Source organism: Macaca mulatta, chromosome 13, assembly GCF_049350105.2.
Source record: "Macaca mulatta isolate MMU2019108-1 chromosome 13, T2T-MMU8v2.0, whole genome shotgun sequence".
Taxonomy (NCBI): Eukaryota; Metazoa; Chordata; class Mammalia; order Primates; family Cercopithecidae; genus Macaca; species Macaca mulatta.
In genome coordinates this window covers 76,895,449-76,913,333 of record NC_133418.1, presented here as the reverse complement: position 1 = coordinate 76,913,333, position 17,885 = coordinate 76,895,449, and the positions used below count along the sequence as shown (strand labels likewise).

The 17,885-nt window shown below is 41.7% G+C and overlaps 1 protein-coding gene and 1 long non-coding RNA gene across 6 annotated transcripts in view; one reads left to right on the top strand and one right to left on the bottom strand.

Moving 5' to 3' along the window:
• The window catches only part of FBXO11 (F-box protein 11), a 102,707-nt gene extending 90,015 nt beyond the window's left edge, over positions 1–12,692 (bottom strand). The window contains exon 1 of one of the 4 annotated variants that reach the window (XM_077958604.1): positions 11,833–12,692. In XM_077958604.1, coding sequence (XP_077814730.1) covers positions 11,833–12,061 — 229 coding nt within the window. In that variant the 5' untranslated portion in view covers positions 12,062–12,692. Of the gene's footprint in view, positions 1–11,459; positions 11,800–11,832 lie in introns of those variants that run through there. The other 3 variants (NM_001265781.2, XM_077958605.1, XM_077958607.1) reach the window with 3 other exon arrangements.
• LOC144333775 (uncharacterized) lies at positions 12,136–14,530 on the top strand. 2 transcript variants are annotated; one of them, XR_013402784.1, is made up of 4 exons: positions 12,136–12,506; positions 12,771–12,845; positions 13,265–13,338; positions 13,662–14,530. It is a non-coding gene; the product is annotated as an uncharacterized LOC144333775 (long non-coding RNA). The 2 variants fall into 2 exon arrangements; XR_013402783.1 differs by lacking the exons at positions 12,136–12,506; positions 12,771–12,845 and having other exon boundaries at positions 13,201–13,338.
• The last annotated feature ends 3,355 nt before the right edge of the window (positions 14,531–17,885 follow it).

Sequence of the window (17,885 nt, the reverse complement as noted above, 5' to 3'; positions counted from 1 at the left end):
ACGGGCGGATCACGAGGTCAGGAGATCGAGACCATCCTGGCTAACCCGGTGAAACCCCGTCTCTACTAAAAAATACAAAAAAAACTAGCCGGGCGAGGTGGCGGGCGCCTGTAGTCCCAGCTACTCGGGAGGCTGAGACAGGAGAATGGCGGGAACCCGGGAGGCGGAGCTTGCAGTGAGCTGAGATCCGGCCACTGCACTCCAGCCTGGGCGACAGAGCCAGACTCTGTCTCAAAAAAAAAAAAAAAAAAAAGAAATAAGATTAAGAAACCACTCTGGAAAAACGGAAGACATAAAAGTCACCCTGAAGCTCAGGCTCCTTATCCCCAAACTTAGGGATAATGTTCAGTAAATGGCAACATTTACCAAATGTGGCTATGTGTTGAAAAAAGAAAATGGAAAACAAGGGCAGTCTCCTCCACACTGCTTTTTGTGGAAGAAAGATCAACTGTTAGCATTAACACTGGACTGGTTAAGTGCTGAAAGAGCAAATGTGAAATAATGAAATGTTCCTCCTTTGCTATCTAAGGCTACTATATCATCAATTTCAAGTAAGTAGTTCTTGACGAACAGAGCCCCATCTGTCATTCTCAGGGGATATTTGTATCACGAGGAATACAAGTTTATATACCACTAGCACTTTAGTACAAGCTTTCACTTGAAGAACTTATCAAGGATGCTGGGCAAAGGCACTTTTTCACCTTCCTCCTATACACCAGGAATGGAAAGGTGCAGTCAAGGACCAGAAAAACATCTCTAAAAGCAAAATGTGCCCCCACTTTTCTGTGAAAGTTTCACAATTTTAAAATAAGCTTACTGTAAAACAATAAAGGGTAGTCAAGAATACGAGGAAACTAAAAATGAAAGAACTGTCCAAATAATGGCAAAATATTTTCATAAGAGTTAAAGAGATAAGCTTTAAAGGAGTAAGAAACAGGTTCCAAACTTAAGTGGAGAAACAAAATTACTTATCACCACTTCAGCAGCAAAAGGAAGCAAGTTTTCGGAATGAAGGCCCAGAATCACATATTAAAGTCCACAGTACTGTTTTAAATTCTTAAATACAAAAAAGATGTCTTCCCCTCCTCAAAGCAACCCAACCTACAATCTTTGGTGGGAAATCAAAGTGATATCAAGTTAGTGAACAAACTTTCTGACTAGTGGGAAAAAAGTTCCTTAGATTTTGACTGTCTATTTGCAAACACTTAAAATTAAAAGAACTATTAAATGTTTATTTGTCCAAAGTTTAAATGAATCAAATCTGTGGATAAAAAATTTTAGCACAAAAACAGTTTTTACAATAACCTGGCATGTTTTAATAACAAATATGGCCATCTGCAAAAAATGAAAATGGAAAAGAACATGACAGTCTCCTCCTCTGTATTTTGTGGAAAAGGTTAACACTGTAAGCCTCAAGACTGAACTGTTAAAGGATACCAAGAGACTCAAGAAAAACACCAATATTTAAAATAAAATAATTACCAGTTGATTATTTTAGTAACATAACTATGATATGCCATAGTCATATGCCTTAAAGTTGTTTTAGTTTCCATTTCTTGTAAAGTAAATAGAAATTCTGTCTTTGAGAAAATATCAGCAATGGTATATGCTGAGGTATAAAACTCATACAGAATGTGGCAAGTGTGTAAGAATGCTCACATATGCAAAGAAAAAAATGCAGAAAAATTAAATTTAAAAAAAAAGGAATGCTCACAGTAGCACTACTCCTGACAGCCAAATACAAAAACAATCCTATGTCCATCAGTTGTAGTATACTCATACAATATAATATTAAACAGCAACAAGAATGAACAATGAAAAAACTAATGATACAAGCAACAATATGGATGAAGCTCACAACAAATATTAAGGGAGAATTCTGTCAGACACACAGGAGTACATACTGGGGGGTTACATTTACATAAAGTTCAGAAACAGGTACAGGTAATCCAAGCAATCAGAAAGATGGGGTTGGGAGTAGTGTCTAGGAAGGCCCTTCAAGGGGGACACTTCTGGGTTACTGGTAGTGTTTTATTCCTTGCTCTAGGTGTTTTTGGTTACACAGATGTGTTTACTTCATGAAAAGTAAGCTGTACACTGATGATTTGTGAACTTATATATTTCAATTAAAAGCTTAAAGAAGATTAATAGAAATTATTCCCACAATTTAAATAACTATATAGATCTATTGTTGCTTTTGAGACAGAGTTTCGCTCTTTTACCCAGGCTGGAGTGCAGTGGCACTATCTGGGCTCACTGCAACCCCTGCCTTCCGTTTTCAGCCGATTCTCCTGCCTCAACCTCCCGAGTAGCTGGGATTACAGGTGCCTGCCACCACACCCGGATAATTTTTGTATTTTTAGTAGAGACGGGGTTTTACCATGTTGGCCAGGCTGGTCTCAAACTCCTCACCTCGTGATCCACCCACCTTGGCCTCCCAAAGTGCTGGGATTGCAGGCGTGAGCCACCATGCCCGGCTGTAACTATATAGTTTTAAATGTATATAGCCATTTATTTTCTAAAAACTACAGACTGTTTCTAATTCAAACAACTGTTGCTAAAGCAAGCGATCCATACATACTCTACTTCTCTCCCTCACAATCCTCAACCCAAAATTAGTCTTTTGAGTATTTTTTAAAAAGTAAAACTTCAAGAGAAAAATTTAAAAGTCAGAAAAAGATCAGGAAAAGAAATAAACATGTAACATTAAGTGATTCTTGCAGGAATCCTCTACTCTCCCCCTGCTCTACCTTCCCCCTCCCCAATACCTTATTTGCCTCTGAAGCATCACTCCTACTGGAAAAGTCTTTCTCCAAATTGTTTCTTTCTTTCTTTCTTTTGAGTCTGGGTCTTAAAACTGTCACCCAGGATGGAGTGTAGTGGCTTGATCACAGTTCACTCCAGCCTTGACCTCCCTGGACTCAGGTGATCCTCTCACCTCAACCTCCTGAGTAGCTGGGACTACAGGCATGGGTCACCACCCCCCAGCTAATTTTGTATTTTTTGTAGAGACAGGGTTTCGCCATGTTGCCCAGGCTGGTCTCAAACTCCTGGGCTCAAGCAATCCACCCCACCCGGCCTCCCAAAAAGTGCTAGGATTACAGGTGTGAGCCACCATGCCCAGCCCAATTGTTTGACTTCGCTTCCCCCTTTTACTTTGCCTAAAATACCAAAATTTGACAAATTATCATAATCAGTCTCTTAAAAATGCAAATATCTTTCAGAGAATTATGAAAGTATCAGTCATTCATACACAACTGTGAAGTACTTTAGTGGCTTCTTTTATGTATTGTTGACCTTATATGAAAAAAAGTGAGCGAGTCCGTAATTTCCTTTACCATAAGAACACTTTGCTAAAAACACTAGCTTTCAAAATACAATGCCTTACTCCAACTTGTATTTCTTTCAACAAATCTTTGATCTTTCTTCTTTACTATGATAGAAGTCTGGAAAAACTACTTTTCATTGGTTAAATTTTATTCACTTCTAATTCTCTTTAAAACTTGTTTTTTTCTTTTTTCAAAAAGTTATGATCAATTATGTGGGAAGAAACAATAACTAGTGACATACATACCAATGTTGTCCATCTCAAAATATAACAAGGGAATAAAAAATAGTTATATGCTCTTCCTCTTCCCCATCCCCTTTCCTCCTAAGTGTTAGAATCTCATAAAGCCACATGTTCTTATATACAGTATGTTATATACCATGGATGCAAGATAGAAAAATCAATGCTTGGCTATAAAAAAGAATTACTGTATCTAAACCCAAGTAGAGTTGGCAAATCAGCAAAGGCTAAACTGATTCAAGTCAGTTGGTTATACTACGGTACCAAAGACACCAATATCAAAAGTCAAACCCACATAGTGGCCAGTTAATTTCACACCAAAGAAAAACTTCTGGTCAGGTAAGGTGGCTCACGCTTGTAATCCCAACATTTCGGGAGGCTGAGGCGGGCAAATCACTTCACGTCAGGAGTTTGAGACCAGCTTGCCAACATGGTGAAACTCCGTCTCTACTAAAAATGCAAAAATTAGCCAGGCGTGGTGGTGTGCACCTGTAATCCCAGCTACTCAGGAGGCTGAGGCAGGAGAATCACTTGAACCCAGGAGGCAGAGGCTGCAGTGAGCCAAGATTATACCATTGCACTCCAGTCTGGGTGACAGGGTGAGATTGTGTCTCAAACCAAAAAAAAAAAAAGGAAAAGAAAAGAAAAAGAAAAACTTCCAACAAAGATTTTGCCCCAGTTCAACTCAACCATCTGGAAAAGGAGTGTCGTTCACTAGGGAAAAACAGCAAAAATGAGATTATTACTATTATCAGAAAAATAACTAAAAGTACATATTCTTACTCCATTTCTAGCCTTCAAATAATTTCTAAGCATGAGAAAATAGAAAAGCTCTCTTCACACACAAAAAAGGATGAATGACACCTCTTCTCTCATGAGATGTGAAAGTATTCCTTAATGTTTTTTAAGGTTTAGTCACCATATGGAAGAAAACAATTTTCTCCCCTTTTTGAACATAGCCCCATGATCTTCCATTTGTTAAAAAGAACAAAACATTTAACAACTGGGTTTTTAGAAACTGCGAGAGCAAGCAATTAACATATTGAACTCACACTTGCTTTAACATGCTATCTTATTTGGGGTGTTTAAAAATGTTTTAAATGCAATTAATGCATTCATTTTCAAAGTAAAATAAATATTTTTGATATCTGCCTTCAACTGAAATAAATCATGTAAAGGAAGTTAGTTGGTTTCATTTCTCTATTTTCTAAGGATTAAGTTTAAGCACATTTCTTGTGTTCAACAAACATATATAAAAACTCCAAGCTACACATATAAACAAACACACCAAACTACGGTGAGAAAAGAATATTTAGTCCACAAACCAGTCAAAATTGCCACTGAAGTCTAAAACTAATTTAACTCACATTTTTCCCCTCCTGAAATAGTCCAGCCTATAACCATGAGCTAAAACCAGTTAATACCCTTTATTCATAACTTATGAGTAATTCAGGGGAAATCTACCCTTTTTTGTATAATGAGTGATTAATGATCTCATCAACACACTGGAAAAACACGCTGGTCAATCAATACAGTCTCATCTTGAGACAAATCTACATGAGAGGTAAAATTATAATCAGAAGATTACTTGAAAAATGTGAAACCAGGTAAGTGAACAATCTATAGCATCAGACTAGTGTAGCCATCTCCAATAGGACAGATGGAATAGGGTAGGGGACAGATCTGCTTCAAGGGCCAGGTTATTGCATCCCCTGAAAGTTATACAGGCATTCTGCCAAATGTATTTTGGTATTTTCCCTTGTTTACAGAAAGATTAGGTGATACAAATCAATTCTGAAATTCTTTTTTGCTACTTACTATGCATCTTCATTGTTGCATAGCTGAGCCTCTACTTCTTCATTTATTAAAAAATAAATAAAATCTACCTTATAGAATTGGTATAAGGGTTAAACAAATCAGTTTCTCTGAGGTTATAACAAGTCATACAGATTGAATTTTATCTATTGGGTTTAATTTTATATACAGCTGATACAATCCTTTTTTTTTTTTTATAAGACCTATCATTTATTAAATACCAATCATGTGCTAGGTACTTCACTAGCTCTCATCCTTACAAATGTTCTATAAGGCAGGTGTTATCCCCACTTGAAAGATTACAAAGTAAGGCTCAGACAGGTTAACACTACTCACCAAATGTTAAATAGCTGATCAGATGTGTAGTCAGGATTAGAACCCAGATCTAGCTAGCTTTAACTCTGAGCTCTTTACATTATACTATCTCATTCTTTATAGTGTATCTTCATAATTTTATTTTCAGAAGGTAGCAACTGCAATTTGGGGAATACCTCACCAACAAAGTCACATACTAGAATTCTGTGGAAGATAAGAATGTATTTCAAAGGTCTGATAAATTAGTGAACTGGAAGGTCTACAACAGAATAATACTTCAAAGATAAGTGGGACAAGATAGACACAAAATAAGAGTAACTTTAATATCAGGGATAAATAGGGGGACAGTAAGAGACCACATGTTGAAACAGCTCATTACTGTAGACTGGTTATTTTCAAAGTTAAAACAAATGGCGGTGGGGGAACTTGAGAAAATACTCAAACCAGGGGTTCTCACTAACAGATCAGGAACTACTTGTGGTTCCTTGCCTTACTAGTAGGTCTCCAAGCTGGTTGGTCTTTCCTTGGGTTTCTCAGAATTTCCAGTAAAGGGAGAAAAGCAGGATAAGGAGAGCTCTTAGGCCTGATCAGCATAACTTTAACACTAACAGCAACACTATTTCTATCCCTCAAGTAAGTTCCAAACTTTGAAAAAATAGGCTGTTTTTACAGCTCCCATACTTCCTGCCCCCAAAAGGTTGAGTGGCACTGTCTCCTCTCACGGGATACATCTGGAAGGGTTAGCCACCAGATGAGAGAGTAGTACCCCACAGTACTTACTTCCTAAAACAGGAAAAATCATGTTCCTTGTCCAGAACTCCTCTATTAAGACTGCAGAGGATCCATGAAGGTAAAACATCACGAGCTAGAACAATGCCACAGAAAGTATAACTAGCATTCCTGACTACAACAGCAAGGAGCGTCCTGGCTGCTCTGCATATTATAAATACATAGCTCATTCCTCATTAGTACAGTACCAAGAAAAAAGTAAATATATATCTCCCCACTAGGAATATTTTATGTAATAGTATATGTACTGAATGATTTCAGTTTTTAAAAAACCCTGTAATTCCATTATCATAGGTAAGAAATATGGGATTAGACAGACTAGGTTTTTATTCTACAAGATCAGAGTAGAAATGAATAGCAGAATCTATTAATGCATTCATCAAATTTCTTGAACTATAAATATCATAATTAAATTTTCAGCACTTCAAAACAGTCCTGTGACTTTTCCAATAACTAGAAAAAAAATTACATCTGTTTTCAAAAACTCCCATGTCAAGATTATTTCTAGAACCCAAATTCATCTTTCATTAAAAGGTAATAAATGAGAAACCAGTAACAGTTATTAGATTCCAGGTAGGAGAATTTAGTAGCTGGAGACAGGTGTACAAAAGGGCCTTTTGAATTTTAAACTATGTGGAAATATTACCTATTCAAAGTAATCAATTGTATTTTATTTACTATTTATTTTTTGAGATGGAGTCTCATTCTATCACCCAGGTTGGAGTGCAGTGGTGCAATCTCAGTTCGAAGTAATTTTTTTTTTTTTTTTTTTTTTTGAGACGGAGTCTTGCTCTGTCGCCGAGACTGGAGTGCAGTGGCCGGATCTCGGCTCACTGCAAGCTCCGCCTCCCGGGTTTACGCCATTCTCCTGCCTCAGCCTCCCGAGTAGCTGGGACTACAGGCACCCGCCACCTCGCCCGGCTATTTTTTTGTATTTTTTAGTAGAGACGGGGTTTCACCGGGTTAGCCAGGATGGTCTCGATCTCCTGACCTCGTGATCCGCCCGTCTCGGCCCCCCAAAGTGCTGGGATTACAGGCTTGAGCCACCGCGCCCGGCCAATTATATTTTTTTAATTTTATTTTTTCTGAGATGGAGTCTGGCTCAGTCGCCCAGCTCTGTCGCCCAGGCTGGAGTGCAGTGGCACGATCTCGGCTGTCTGCAAGCTCCGCCTCCCGGGTTCATGCCATTCTCCTGCCTCAGACTCCTGAGTAGCTGGGACTACAGGCGGCCGCCACCACACCTGGCCAATTTTTTGTATTTTTAATAGAGATAGAGTTTCACTGTGTTAGCCAGGATGGTCTCAATCTCCTGACCTTGTGATCTGCCTGCCTCAGCCTCCCAAAGTGCTGGGATTACAGGCGTGAGCCACCGCGCCTGGCCCAAAGTAATTAATTTTAACAACTAAAAATTAGTGATGAGAACACACAGCACTTCTGTAGACTTGCAAGCTTTCCCCATACGTCTAAAAATATTACAAAATATTTTTACAAAATTCCTACAATAAAGACAATAAAATTAATCCGAACAGGTTGCAAAAGCCAACTCCTTTTAGAATTTTAAAGCAAAACAAATATCAAAAATCCAATCCCACACTACTGTTTCATTTAATCATGGACCATATTACCAAAATGTCACTGGGTGAAATACAATAATTTTTCTGTGTGTGTGTGTGTGTGTGTGAGAGAGAGAGAGAATCTCGCACTGTTACCTGGGCTGGAGTGCAATAGTGTGATCTCAGCTCACTGCAACCTCAGCCTCCCAGGTTCAAGCGATTCTCCTGCCTCAGCCTCCTGAGTAGCTGGGATTACAGGCGTGTGCCACCATGCCCGGCTCATTTTTGTATTTTTAGTAAAGACGAGGTTTCACTATGTTGGCCAGCCTGGTCTTGAATTCCTAACCTCGTGATTCGCCTGCCTCAACCTCCCAGTGCTGGGATTACAGGCGTGAGCCACTGCTCCGGGCCTGTAAAACACAATTCTACTAGCTTAATGTGGTACATGAAATCCCAATCTCAGGAATTTAAGAAATTAAAAAAGCTAATGATGAGGCTAGTATTTAGTCTTAGGATAGCTGATCATTTCAGATAATGAGTGAAAACAACATTCCATGAAATATCCAGGCCAATATTTCCTTACATGGGATGTAAGAAATGCTCCCTCATGGAAAGCTTTGAAAAATCCTAAGATTTTAATCTATAGGGTCTAGTTTTTTTCTTCTTCAAACACTGGCCATTATAGATAAGACAAAGCGTATAGACACACACACACATAATGTATGCACAAACACATATATACACAAATATACACACACACATACACATATACACACGTGTGTTATGTAAATATATTTAAAAGCAGTGTCAAAGAAGTTTTTATACCAATTAACCTGTGGGCAAAGAAGCAGCTAAAGACCACTCTGACAGACTTTTTGCCTGAAAACATATTATACTGTAACTATTTTATTACCACTAAACAAATTTTGTTATTATTTGTTTTTTTACCTTTTACTAACTCTTAATGGATATGTAACGTTTGCTTTAGGATCTTGGATAGAGTTACTTAATAGTGGATCAGACAACTTTCCAGATAGGGAATCAAAATGAGACTCACTGGTTTAAGACAAACTAGTTCAGACTGTATATAAAATCATTTTGTTTTATATAAAGATGCATCTTATACAGTCTGAACTAGTTTGTCTTAAACCAGTGAGTCTCATTTTGATTGCCTATCTGGAAAGTTGTCTGATCCACTATTAAGTAACTCTATCCAAGATCCTAAAGCAAACGTTACATATCCATTAAGAGTTAGTAAAAGGTAAAAAAACAAATAATAACAAAAATACCACACATACACTCTTAGCTTTAGTTCTTTAATTATCTTGTAATAATTAAACTCGCATATTCTTAAACTAGCAACAACAAAATCCCTCCTTTCTTTCCAAACTACAAAGTGACACTTTGCCTACTCCATAAAACTTTCGAAATAGAGTATTCTTAGCTAACTTCTCTTCATTATATGAATCGGACATTTAAAAAAATGTAATTAAAATGTCAGTTTTTCAAAGAATAACATATTTTTACATGTGGCTGGCAACATCTTTATTATTTTAGTTTACGAATGCAACTTAATGTATTCATTTTAAGGCTATTTATGTGCCCTCTTTAAGACTCATACTATTTTCCCTAAAGTTCTTTTCCCCTCTGTGCCAACACAGAATCTCCAGAACGGTTTCTACTAGCTGCAGAGAAGCAACAATTCTACAGTGAATTTCATTTACCATTTGGTTGGGTACATCTGAAATTTGGATTCAAGAATATTTTTGACAGTTTATGGACATCAGTGAGAAGAAAACTGACACTCTGGCATGTGACCGCCGACAACCAAGTCACTTTACTTCAAATAGAAATGGAAATAGACCTCAGTAGCTAATAATTTTGAACATATGAATAAAAGTGTTCAAAAGAAAATTACATCAATTAAGTTCGAAATTACACACAAATCTTGAAATGAAAATTCACAGTAAACATTTTAAAATACACAATGGGACTAAAATAAGTTTGCCTGACACGTTTTGATCCAATGCTAATATTATTAACCGCATCTTGAAAAAGCTTACTGTAGCAATGGAATCCTTAATATTAAATGCTAGAATTTCAAACGAGTGTCACTATTTTCTCAAAAATATTTGTCAACTGTACTACATATAGCGCCAATTCTGGAAGAAGACGAACATGATTTGAATGGAACATCAGAAACACACTGATATACATACGTGAAAGGAAATAACGAGACTACAGATTTTTAAAATTTACCCCCAAAATGGCAAATGTATCAAAGAAACAAAACACATTTGCCAATTATGTTGCACAAGATCTCTGTCTTGAAACATCACATTCTTTCAAGCAACATATAGCAAACTGCTTTCTCTAAGACTATCTTTAACACTGGTGAGAAAGCCTTTTAAACTATTTTCCGATTAACATCTCCCTCCTCAATTTGTTAAATATTTTGATCAAGTACAACAATGAAACCGTTTTTAAGGAAATAATGTCTAACTTAAAAAAACATTTAATCTCAATCTCTTTAATCAATGGAGGTGTGACAACCAACGCATGTAAAATTAACCTTAATCCATCAACTAAAACACGCAAAATGTCTCCTAACAATTCTCCTCCTTAAAACAACAACCGTACACATAAATACGGTTCTGACCTCCACCACTACTGCGAACAGCTAATTAATAAAGAGAATGGTTGTTTGGAGACCAAGGTGCAACACCCCACCTCATAAACCTCCCAAAATAACCATATCATCCAAGTAGAACTGAACATTATTTTTGCTAAAGCAGGATTTCAATCCCGGGGAGCCTCAGCCCTCAGACAATGGTGGTTACCAGACAGTGCTGCACAGTTGGGTCCAAATGACACATTTCACTAGGCCTTGGACATAACACACACACATGCGCGCGCGCGCGCGCACACACACACACGCACACACACACAATATCCCAAGGGGCCAGTTCTAAGGAAGGGGCGTTCAAACCCCACTAGGAGACCGAGAGCAGCACCGCGGCATGGGGGGTCGCTAGGGGAGGACAGGCAAGGGGGTGTCGATAGAGCGGAAGGGTAACTGCACTGCACACGAGGGAGGGGGCTGGAAATGGCCGATGGATTCTATATTTATTTATTTAAAGGTCTTGATTTAACGGGTCCTTCCCAGGGGTTCTGTAACTAAAGGCAAACTGCGCAGCAAACATTGTGGGCTTGGGAGAGGAGACGCTGCTCCCCCTACCCCGTGACCAGGGACGGGGGGGCGGGGGAAACAAGTTCCCCGGCCAACACCACAGACCACCCCGATTCCCCTCTCCCGCTCCTCCCCAGGAAGGGGTAGGCTAACACAGAAAAATGGGGGAAAACAAGTTCCCCAGCCAACCCCACCGCCCGATTGCTCCCAGTTGCTCCCCCCAACCTACCATTAGAAAGAGACAGACTAAACCATGGAAGGCAGCAGAAAAGAGAGAAATCACGCCGCTCGCCTTCCCCCCCCGGCCAACAGACTTCCGCGGGGTCCGTGAGCGAGCCGAGAAGCCAAAGGGATGAGTGGGGGTGGAGGGTGCCGAGCCCCCGAAACCAAACAAAGCGCGGCCTGAGCAAGAGCCCGGGCGAGTAGGGAAGCCGCGGCTTTTCCTGCCGGCCCGGCCCCGGCTGACACTGCGGCACCGGGGACCCGCCTCCGCTCAGCTTGGGTCTCCCACCCCTAGGGCGCGCAGGCCGCCCCCGCCCGCCCCTGCCTCCCTTCCCGCGGTGCCCCGGCCGGCTGGCGGCTGGGAGGGAGCCCGGCCTTACCCCGCTCGCCGACGTTGTTCCGCTCCTGAGGCAGCGGCGGAGGCGGCGGTGGCGGCGGCGGAGGCTGCTGCTGCTGCTGTGGCGGCGGCGGAGGCTGCTGCTGGGGCGGCTGCTGCTGCTGGGGTGGCTGCGGCGGCGGCTGCTGCGGGGGCTGCTGCTGCTGTTGCTGCACCGGGCGCGGCCGCGACACTCGCCTGGGTCTCCGGTTGGCGGCTCGGACGGAGTTCATTTGCCGGGCTGAGGTGGCGGCGTTGGCGGAGGGACACACACACGCACACGCACAGCGAGCTTCGGGGCAGGAGAAGGGGGTGGGGAGAGTGGGAGAGGGAGGAGGAAGGAGAAGGGGCGAGGGGAAGGGGAGACGCTGAGGGCGGAGGGGGCGAGCGGGACCCCGAGTCCGGAGAAAGGCCTGGGTACACAGACGGAGACCGAGGGAGGCCGGCCGGGCGGGCCTGACGCACGGGGAAGGCCGAGGCCGCCGGGCGGGGCGGCCGCGAGGGACGAAGGCAGAAAGACGGGCAGAGCGAGAGAAAGAAAGAAAGGGCGTCCGCCGCTTGGGGATCCCGAGGCGAAGCGCGGCGGCGGCGGCGGCGGCGGCGGCGGCTGAGGAGACAGATCCCGGTCCCGCCGACTCGCGAGCGGCGTCTCCGGCAGCGGGGGGAGTGGGCGGGCGGGTGAGGAAGGGAGAAGAAGAGAGGGAGAGAAGGGAGGGAGGGAGCAGGGGGCGCCCGGCTCTTTTTTTTTCCCTCTTCCTCCCCCCCACACCCCCTGAAAGAGATTTCTGTGAGGAATTTTTCTCTTTCTTCGGCCTCTTCTCTCTCCTCCCCCCCTTCTCTCCTCGGCGAAGGGGAAATGAGTGTGAAGGGAGGAGATAGGGAGAAAAAGAGGCGTCGTCGTTCCTCCTCCTTAAAGGAACCTTTTCTCCTCCTCCTCCTCAGCCCTGTCGCCGCTGCTTCTGCTGCTGCTCCGTGGCAGGAGGAGCCATTGACACCGCCGGAGCCTCCACTCGCCCAGTGGGTCCCTCCCCGCCGCGGGGCTGGCCGGGGGCGCGGGGGAGGGCCGCGAGGCGGCGGGGGGAGGGGTGAATGGGCGGGGAGAAGAGGGGCGGGGAATCCGTCCAGGCGGCCAATCTAAGGCTCCCGTACAACCTTCCGGCCAATGGGGCCTCCGCTCTTATCGCGAAGTTCCTTCAACGCCCCGTTTCCTCTCTCGGGTTTCCTCCCTCCCCCGCCTAGGAGGGGGAAAGAGGAAAGGGGGAGTGTGGCGGGGCGGGTGATAATGGGAGGTATCAGGGCAAATAATAGAGCAAGGGGTGGGCGAAGAGAGCGCCAGTGCGTAGCGACGATTCTGGGAGAGGAGGTGCTCGGAGGAAAGGGCGGGGGTTGCTGATGTAATGGGGAGAAGTGATTAATCCTTCGGTTCGCCGTTTCAGCTTCCCCCTCTACCCCAGCCTTCACCCAATTTTGTTGAGCTGAAAAAAAAGTGGAACGAGGGAGCCAATCTTTGGTAACTCGGGTTTTCTGTGGTAGGTGGGTTCAAAATCTGAGCTGTAGGGAGCGCTAGAGATTTCGTGCCCTTTAGCGAAGCTGAGGGTATTTGCAAACCCTGGAGATTTCCTTCTCCGAGCTTTGGGCTTGGTAACCGAAGTTTGGAGTCGGTGCTTAATCGTAGATCATCTAAACCTTGAAAAAGCTTTGACTTTTGGCCAGTTTGATTTGTTCTCTGAAGAAGTGTGTACAATGTGTGGGAAACTAATATGTGAGAGGAGAGAAGTAAATGAGTTGATGTTGTGATTGTTTATGTGATTTACTTTTTAAATTTTTTTTTAGGTCCCACAAACTACAAGGAAAAGAAAAACCCTCAAGAGGAATTACCTTTATACCTGATGCCCCCAACATAATCTCTCTCCAAGGGAAACTTGTTTTTATTCCCTCGCTTCTGTTACGATGACTGAAAATGTACTCTTTCTCGATTCTCCCCCTTCTCTCTTTTGTTTTGTATTTTTTTGGATGTGGTAAAACTGTCAGTTTATCTGATTCTCTGGTTTTCAGAACTTTGGGCAATGTCTCTGGTTTGAGTGTCATCACTTGCTGTCTAGGTTTGACATCGATAATTAAGTAACTACAAAGCGTGATAAAGCTTTTGAGAGGGAGGAAAGTGTATTTTGGAAGGAGGAAGAGACGCAAAGAGGCGAGCCTGTATCTTGTACTGTGTTGAGTCCCAGACTTGGTGTGTGACTACAGGCAAAATACTTCACCTTTCTAGATGTCACCCCCCCCCACCTCCCGAGTTTAAATAAGAACTTATTTTAGACGGCATGATCCTGTTTTCAGTTTTTAAGAATTCTGTGATTTTGAGATGATCTCTCCATAGTCCAGAAAAAATAGAGAAACGTAGATCTATGTTTCTCAAAAAAATATTTTGAGGATGACAGCTGTTACAAAACAGCTGGAGAACTCCAAATTTTTATGGTTGTTAGCTAGGTGCAAATGGGTACAATTTTAGGTTTGTTCAAATAAACATAGGGGAAAAGTAAAAGTACAGGAAAATTACATTATAAGTGTGTCCATCATTTCTGATTTTTCTAAAAATTTCCTTTTTTATTTAACAAGTACTTATTGGCTCCTTCTGTGTGTGCATTAATATGTATGTAAGGTGTTATGGGAAATACTAATAAAAGGAAAATATTGGGCATAAAGAGTTTGTATTTTGGTGTGGCAGAGTTGAAAGTTTACTTACAATAATTCAGATGTAAAGAAAATGTAGCTTGTTTATTTTCTGTAATTTTAACTTCAAGTGCCCACATCACCTCAATTTTTAAAAAAACATAACTGCTTTCACCTTTTATTTTGCCAACTCTCCTTTCAATATATTAATGGCGGGGGGCAGGGTTTAGAGTTGTTGTATGTGGTATAAGGGGTATCTTTTACATACCCTAGATTTTTTTTTTTTTTTTTTTTTTTTTTTGAGACGGAGTCTGGCTCTGTCGCCCAGGCTGGAGTGCAGTGGCCGGATCTTGGCTCACTGCAAGCTCCACCTCCCGGGTTTATGCCATTCTCCTGCCTCAGCCTCCCGAGTAGCTGGGACTACAGGCGCCCGCCACCTCGCCCGGCTAGTTTCTTTATTTTTTTAGTAGAGATGGGGTTTCACTGTGTTAGCCAGGATGGTCTCGATCTCCTGACCTCGTGAACCGCCCATCTCGACCTCCCAAAGTGCTGGGATTACAGGCTTGAGCCACCGCGCCTGGCCTACCCTAGATTTCTAAGTTAATTGCAACAGTTCTCTGACATATGGCAGTAAAATGCCTTGTTTTAGCAAAATTGGTATATTATGACAATTTCCTGGTAGATGGTAGTAAAGTGTCTTGAGAAAGGGAGTACCTTTTTCAAATTCACACAGTAACTGGTAGGGTGGTAGCATCCCTGAGGGATAGGGAGGTTTACAAGGGCATCTAAGCCACTAATGCCAGTCCTTATGTTGTCTTCTGGCATGGAGTGGCTGGTATTGTCTGATGGCAGCCACTGTCATTTATCATTTATTACTGATAAAACTGGTCATTTCTGTACTTTTGAGGCTGATTTCTTTTGCTGAAATCCATACGTGAGCCATGTGCCCTATACACTATAACCTCTTTGTACTGACCCCAAGTCTCCACAGGTCCCTTGATCCTTGTGGTTCTCACTGAGACACATGGGTACTTTTAGATTCCCCGAATACCACATGTAGGCCTTGATGAGCCAGGAGCCTGGCTTTGGGCTTATTAGTTGTTGAGCCACTGTCCAACAATGTTGCATTTTTCTGCCTATGTTATATTGAACATACTGGCAGGCTGAAAGTAGAACTCCTAGAGGTCTTGGTGTTTCACAGACATGTCCAGGGAAGCAATCCACTATCTCCCAACTTTCTTGGATTTCCCTATGTCTCTGCGCATATGTGAACTACATACCTTCAATTCTAGTTTCCACCCTGAGAGGGGATGGAAAGTAAGCACACTGGGTCTGATTACCTCTTCCTTGTACCCTTTTCTTCTTTCCATCATCCCTCAGGGTTTTAAGGAATGGATTTTTCTCCTTCCTGTATGTCAGGAACTTTCCTTATGTAGTGTATCTTCTTCATTTTTGAGATTTGGCATTTCTTCTCCCTTTCTTGGAGCTGTGATGGCTGATGAAGTGCTCAAGAGAGAACCCAGTTTAACAATAATGGAACATCTATTGGGAGATATTAAAAAATCTTATCCTATCCCCACATCACTGGTTTCTACATATGTTTAGTTTATTTCTTGGGATTAAATGTTAAAGTCATCTTTGTGCAAAAGTGTTCAAACTCAACTCAGTTGTGGAACTTGAGAGTTGTTAGGACTGACCTTGGAGATCATTAAATCTCATTTCTGTATTCAATAGACTAGGAAACTAAACTCCAAAGAAGGGAGGTGACAAAACCTTAACTATTTGGTAGCAAAGCCACTGTCTGCCAATGCAGGGCCCTTTCCATTCAGAAGCATTGTAGACAATAATTTTGAGTTCTGGTGAGAACCCAAAATATCCTGGAAGGTTTTATCCATAGGCAGATCCACCTATATTAGTAAATAATTCTGTCAACTAGCTTTCATAAAAGGTATATATGTTAGAAAACAGGAGAAAAATTTAAAGGGATTTCTTTTGGGGGTGGGAGCCACCTAGAATTATTTCAGTAATACTTAGCATAATTTCAGAGGACTGAACTCCCTCAGGGTTTGCTCTCTCTTCAAGAACATTTGTGTTTGTTTTTCTCAGCTAATTACTGGTGCTTAAAAGGTTGGTGTACTTAAAATTATTTGTTTATAAAACCTATCACAATAGCAGTGTGGAAAAAATAAGCTCTTTAATCATTTCAATACCTGGCAGGTGATATTTACTGTGATTCTTAAATTACAATTTTACCATTTCAAAGATTCAGCTTTCCTTTCCTCTGTCATTCTATCATCTAGTCCCAAGCCATCAGCACTTAGTCAGTTACATAAGACACCTCAAAGCTGCTCACTCCTTTTATGTCATTTAATAAATTAGTTTGATCTGAATATGGTTTCCCTGCAGGAATAACCAGCTCTGTTTAAAATATTGTTAGAGTATGAATGACTTATCTCACTAAGCTGCAAAAATTTATTCTTCAGTACATGCCCAGATAATTTTTTATCAGTTAGGTAGTGAAAATTAACTCGGAACTAAGGATTTAAATTTAATGTATATGTGGGAAAACCTGGTAAGCACACAATCCAATGAACCCAGAAGTTATCTTTGAAGAATTATGGAATCTAACTTTAATACCTTTCCCTGTGAAATAATACAGACAGAGCACTATTAAAAGAAATTAATTATGTTCAAGTGTTAGGATGGACTGTGATAGACAGTGGTAAATCTTTATTTTTGGTTTTTAAGAGCAGAACCAATTTCTAAGTGTTGAGAGAAGAGTAGGCCAAAACAATAAAAGCATGTTATATTAGGGAAGTACTGGTAGGTGATAGAAGTTTGGGCAGATGTGAAAGTGGAAAACCAACAGGGAGCTTTGCTACTTACCTTGGGCAAATTCCTTAACCTATCTGTGCTTATTTCTGCATCTGTAAAACAGAGGTGATAATAGTCCTCATTTTGTGGGATTGCTGTGAGGATCAAGCAAATTAATACCTATAAAGTACTTAGAACAGTGTTTGGTGCATAGTCAGGACTCAGTAAACTGCTGGCCATTATTGTTACTGTTGGTGGTGGTGGTGTTATTTCAGGCTTTGATGATTTTTTTTTTTTTTTAAACAAAGTCTCACTGTGTTACCCAGGCCGGAGTGCAGTGGCGCGATCTTGGCTCACTGCAATCTCCCAAGTCTTAATGAATTTTTAGATTACATGGACATTGTATGTGGGGAAGCAGATATGCTTTTTTTGTTTTTTGAAAGGGAGTCTTGCTGTGTCACCCAGGCTGGAGTGCAGTGGTGCGATTTCAGCTCACTGCAGCCTCTACCTCCTGGGTTCAAGTGATACTCCTGCCTCAGCCTCCTGAGTAGTCAGGAATACAGGCGCATGCCA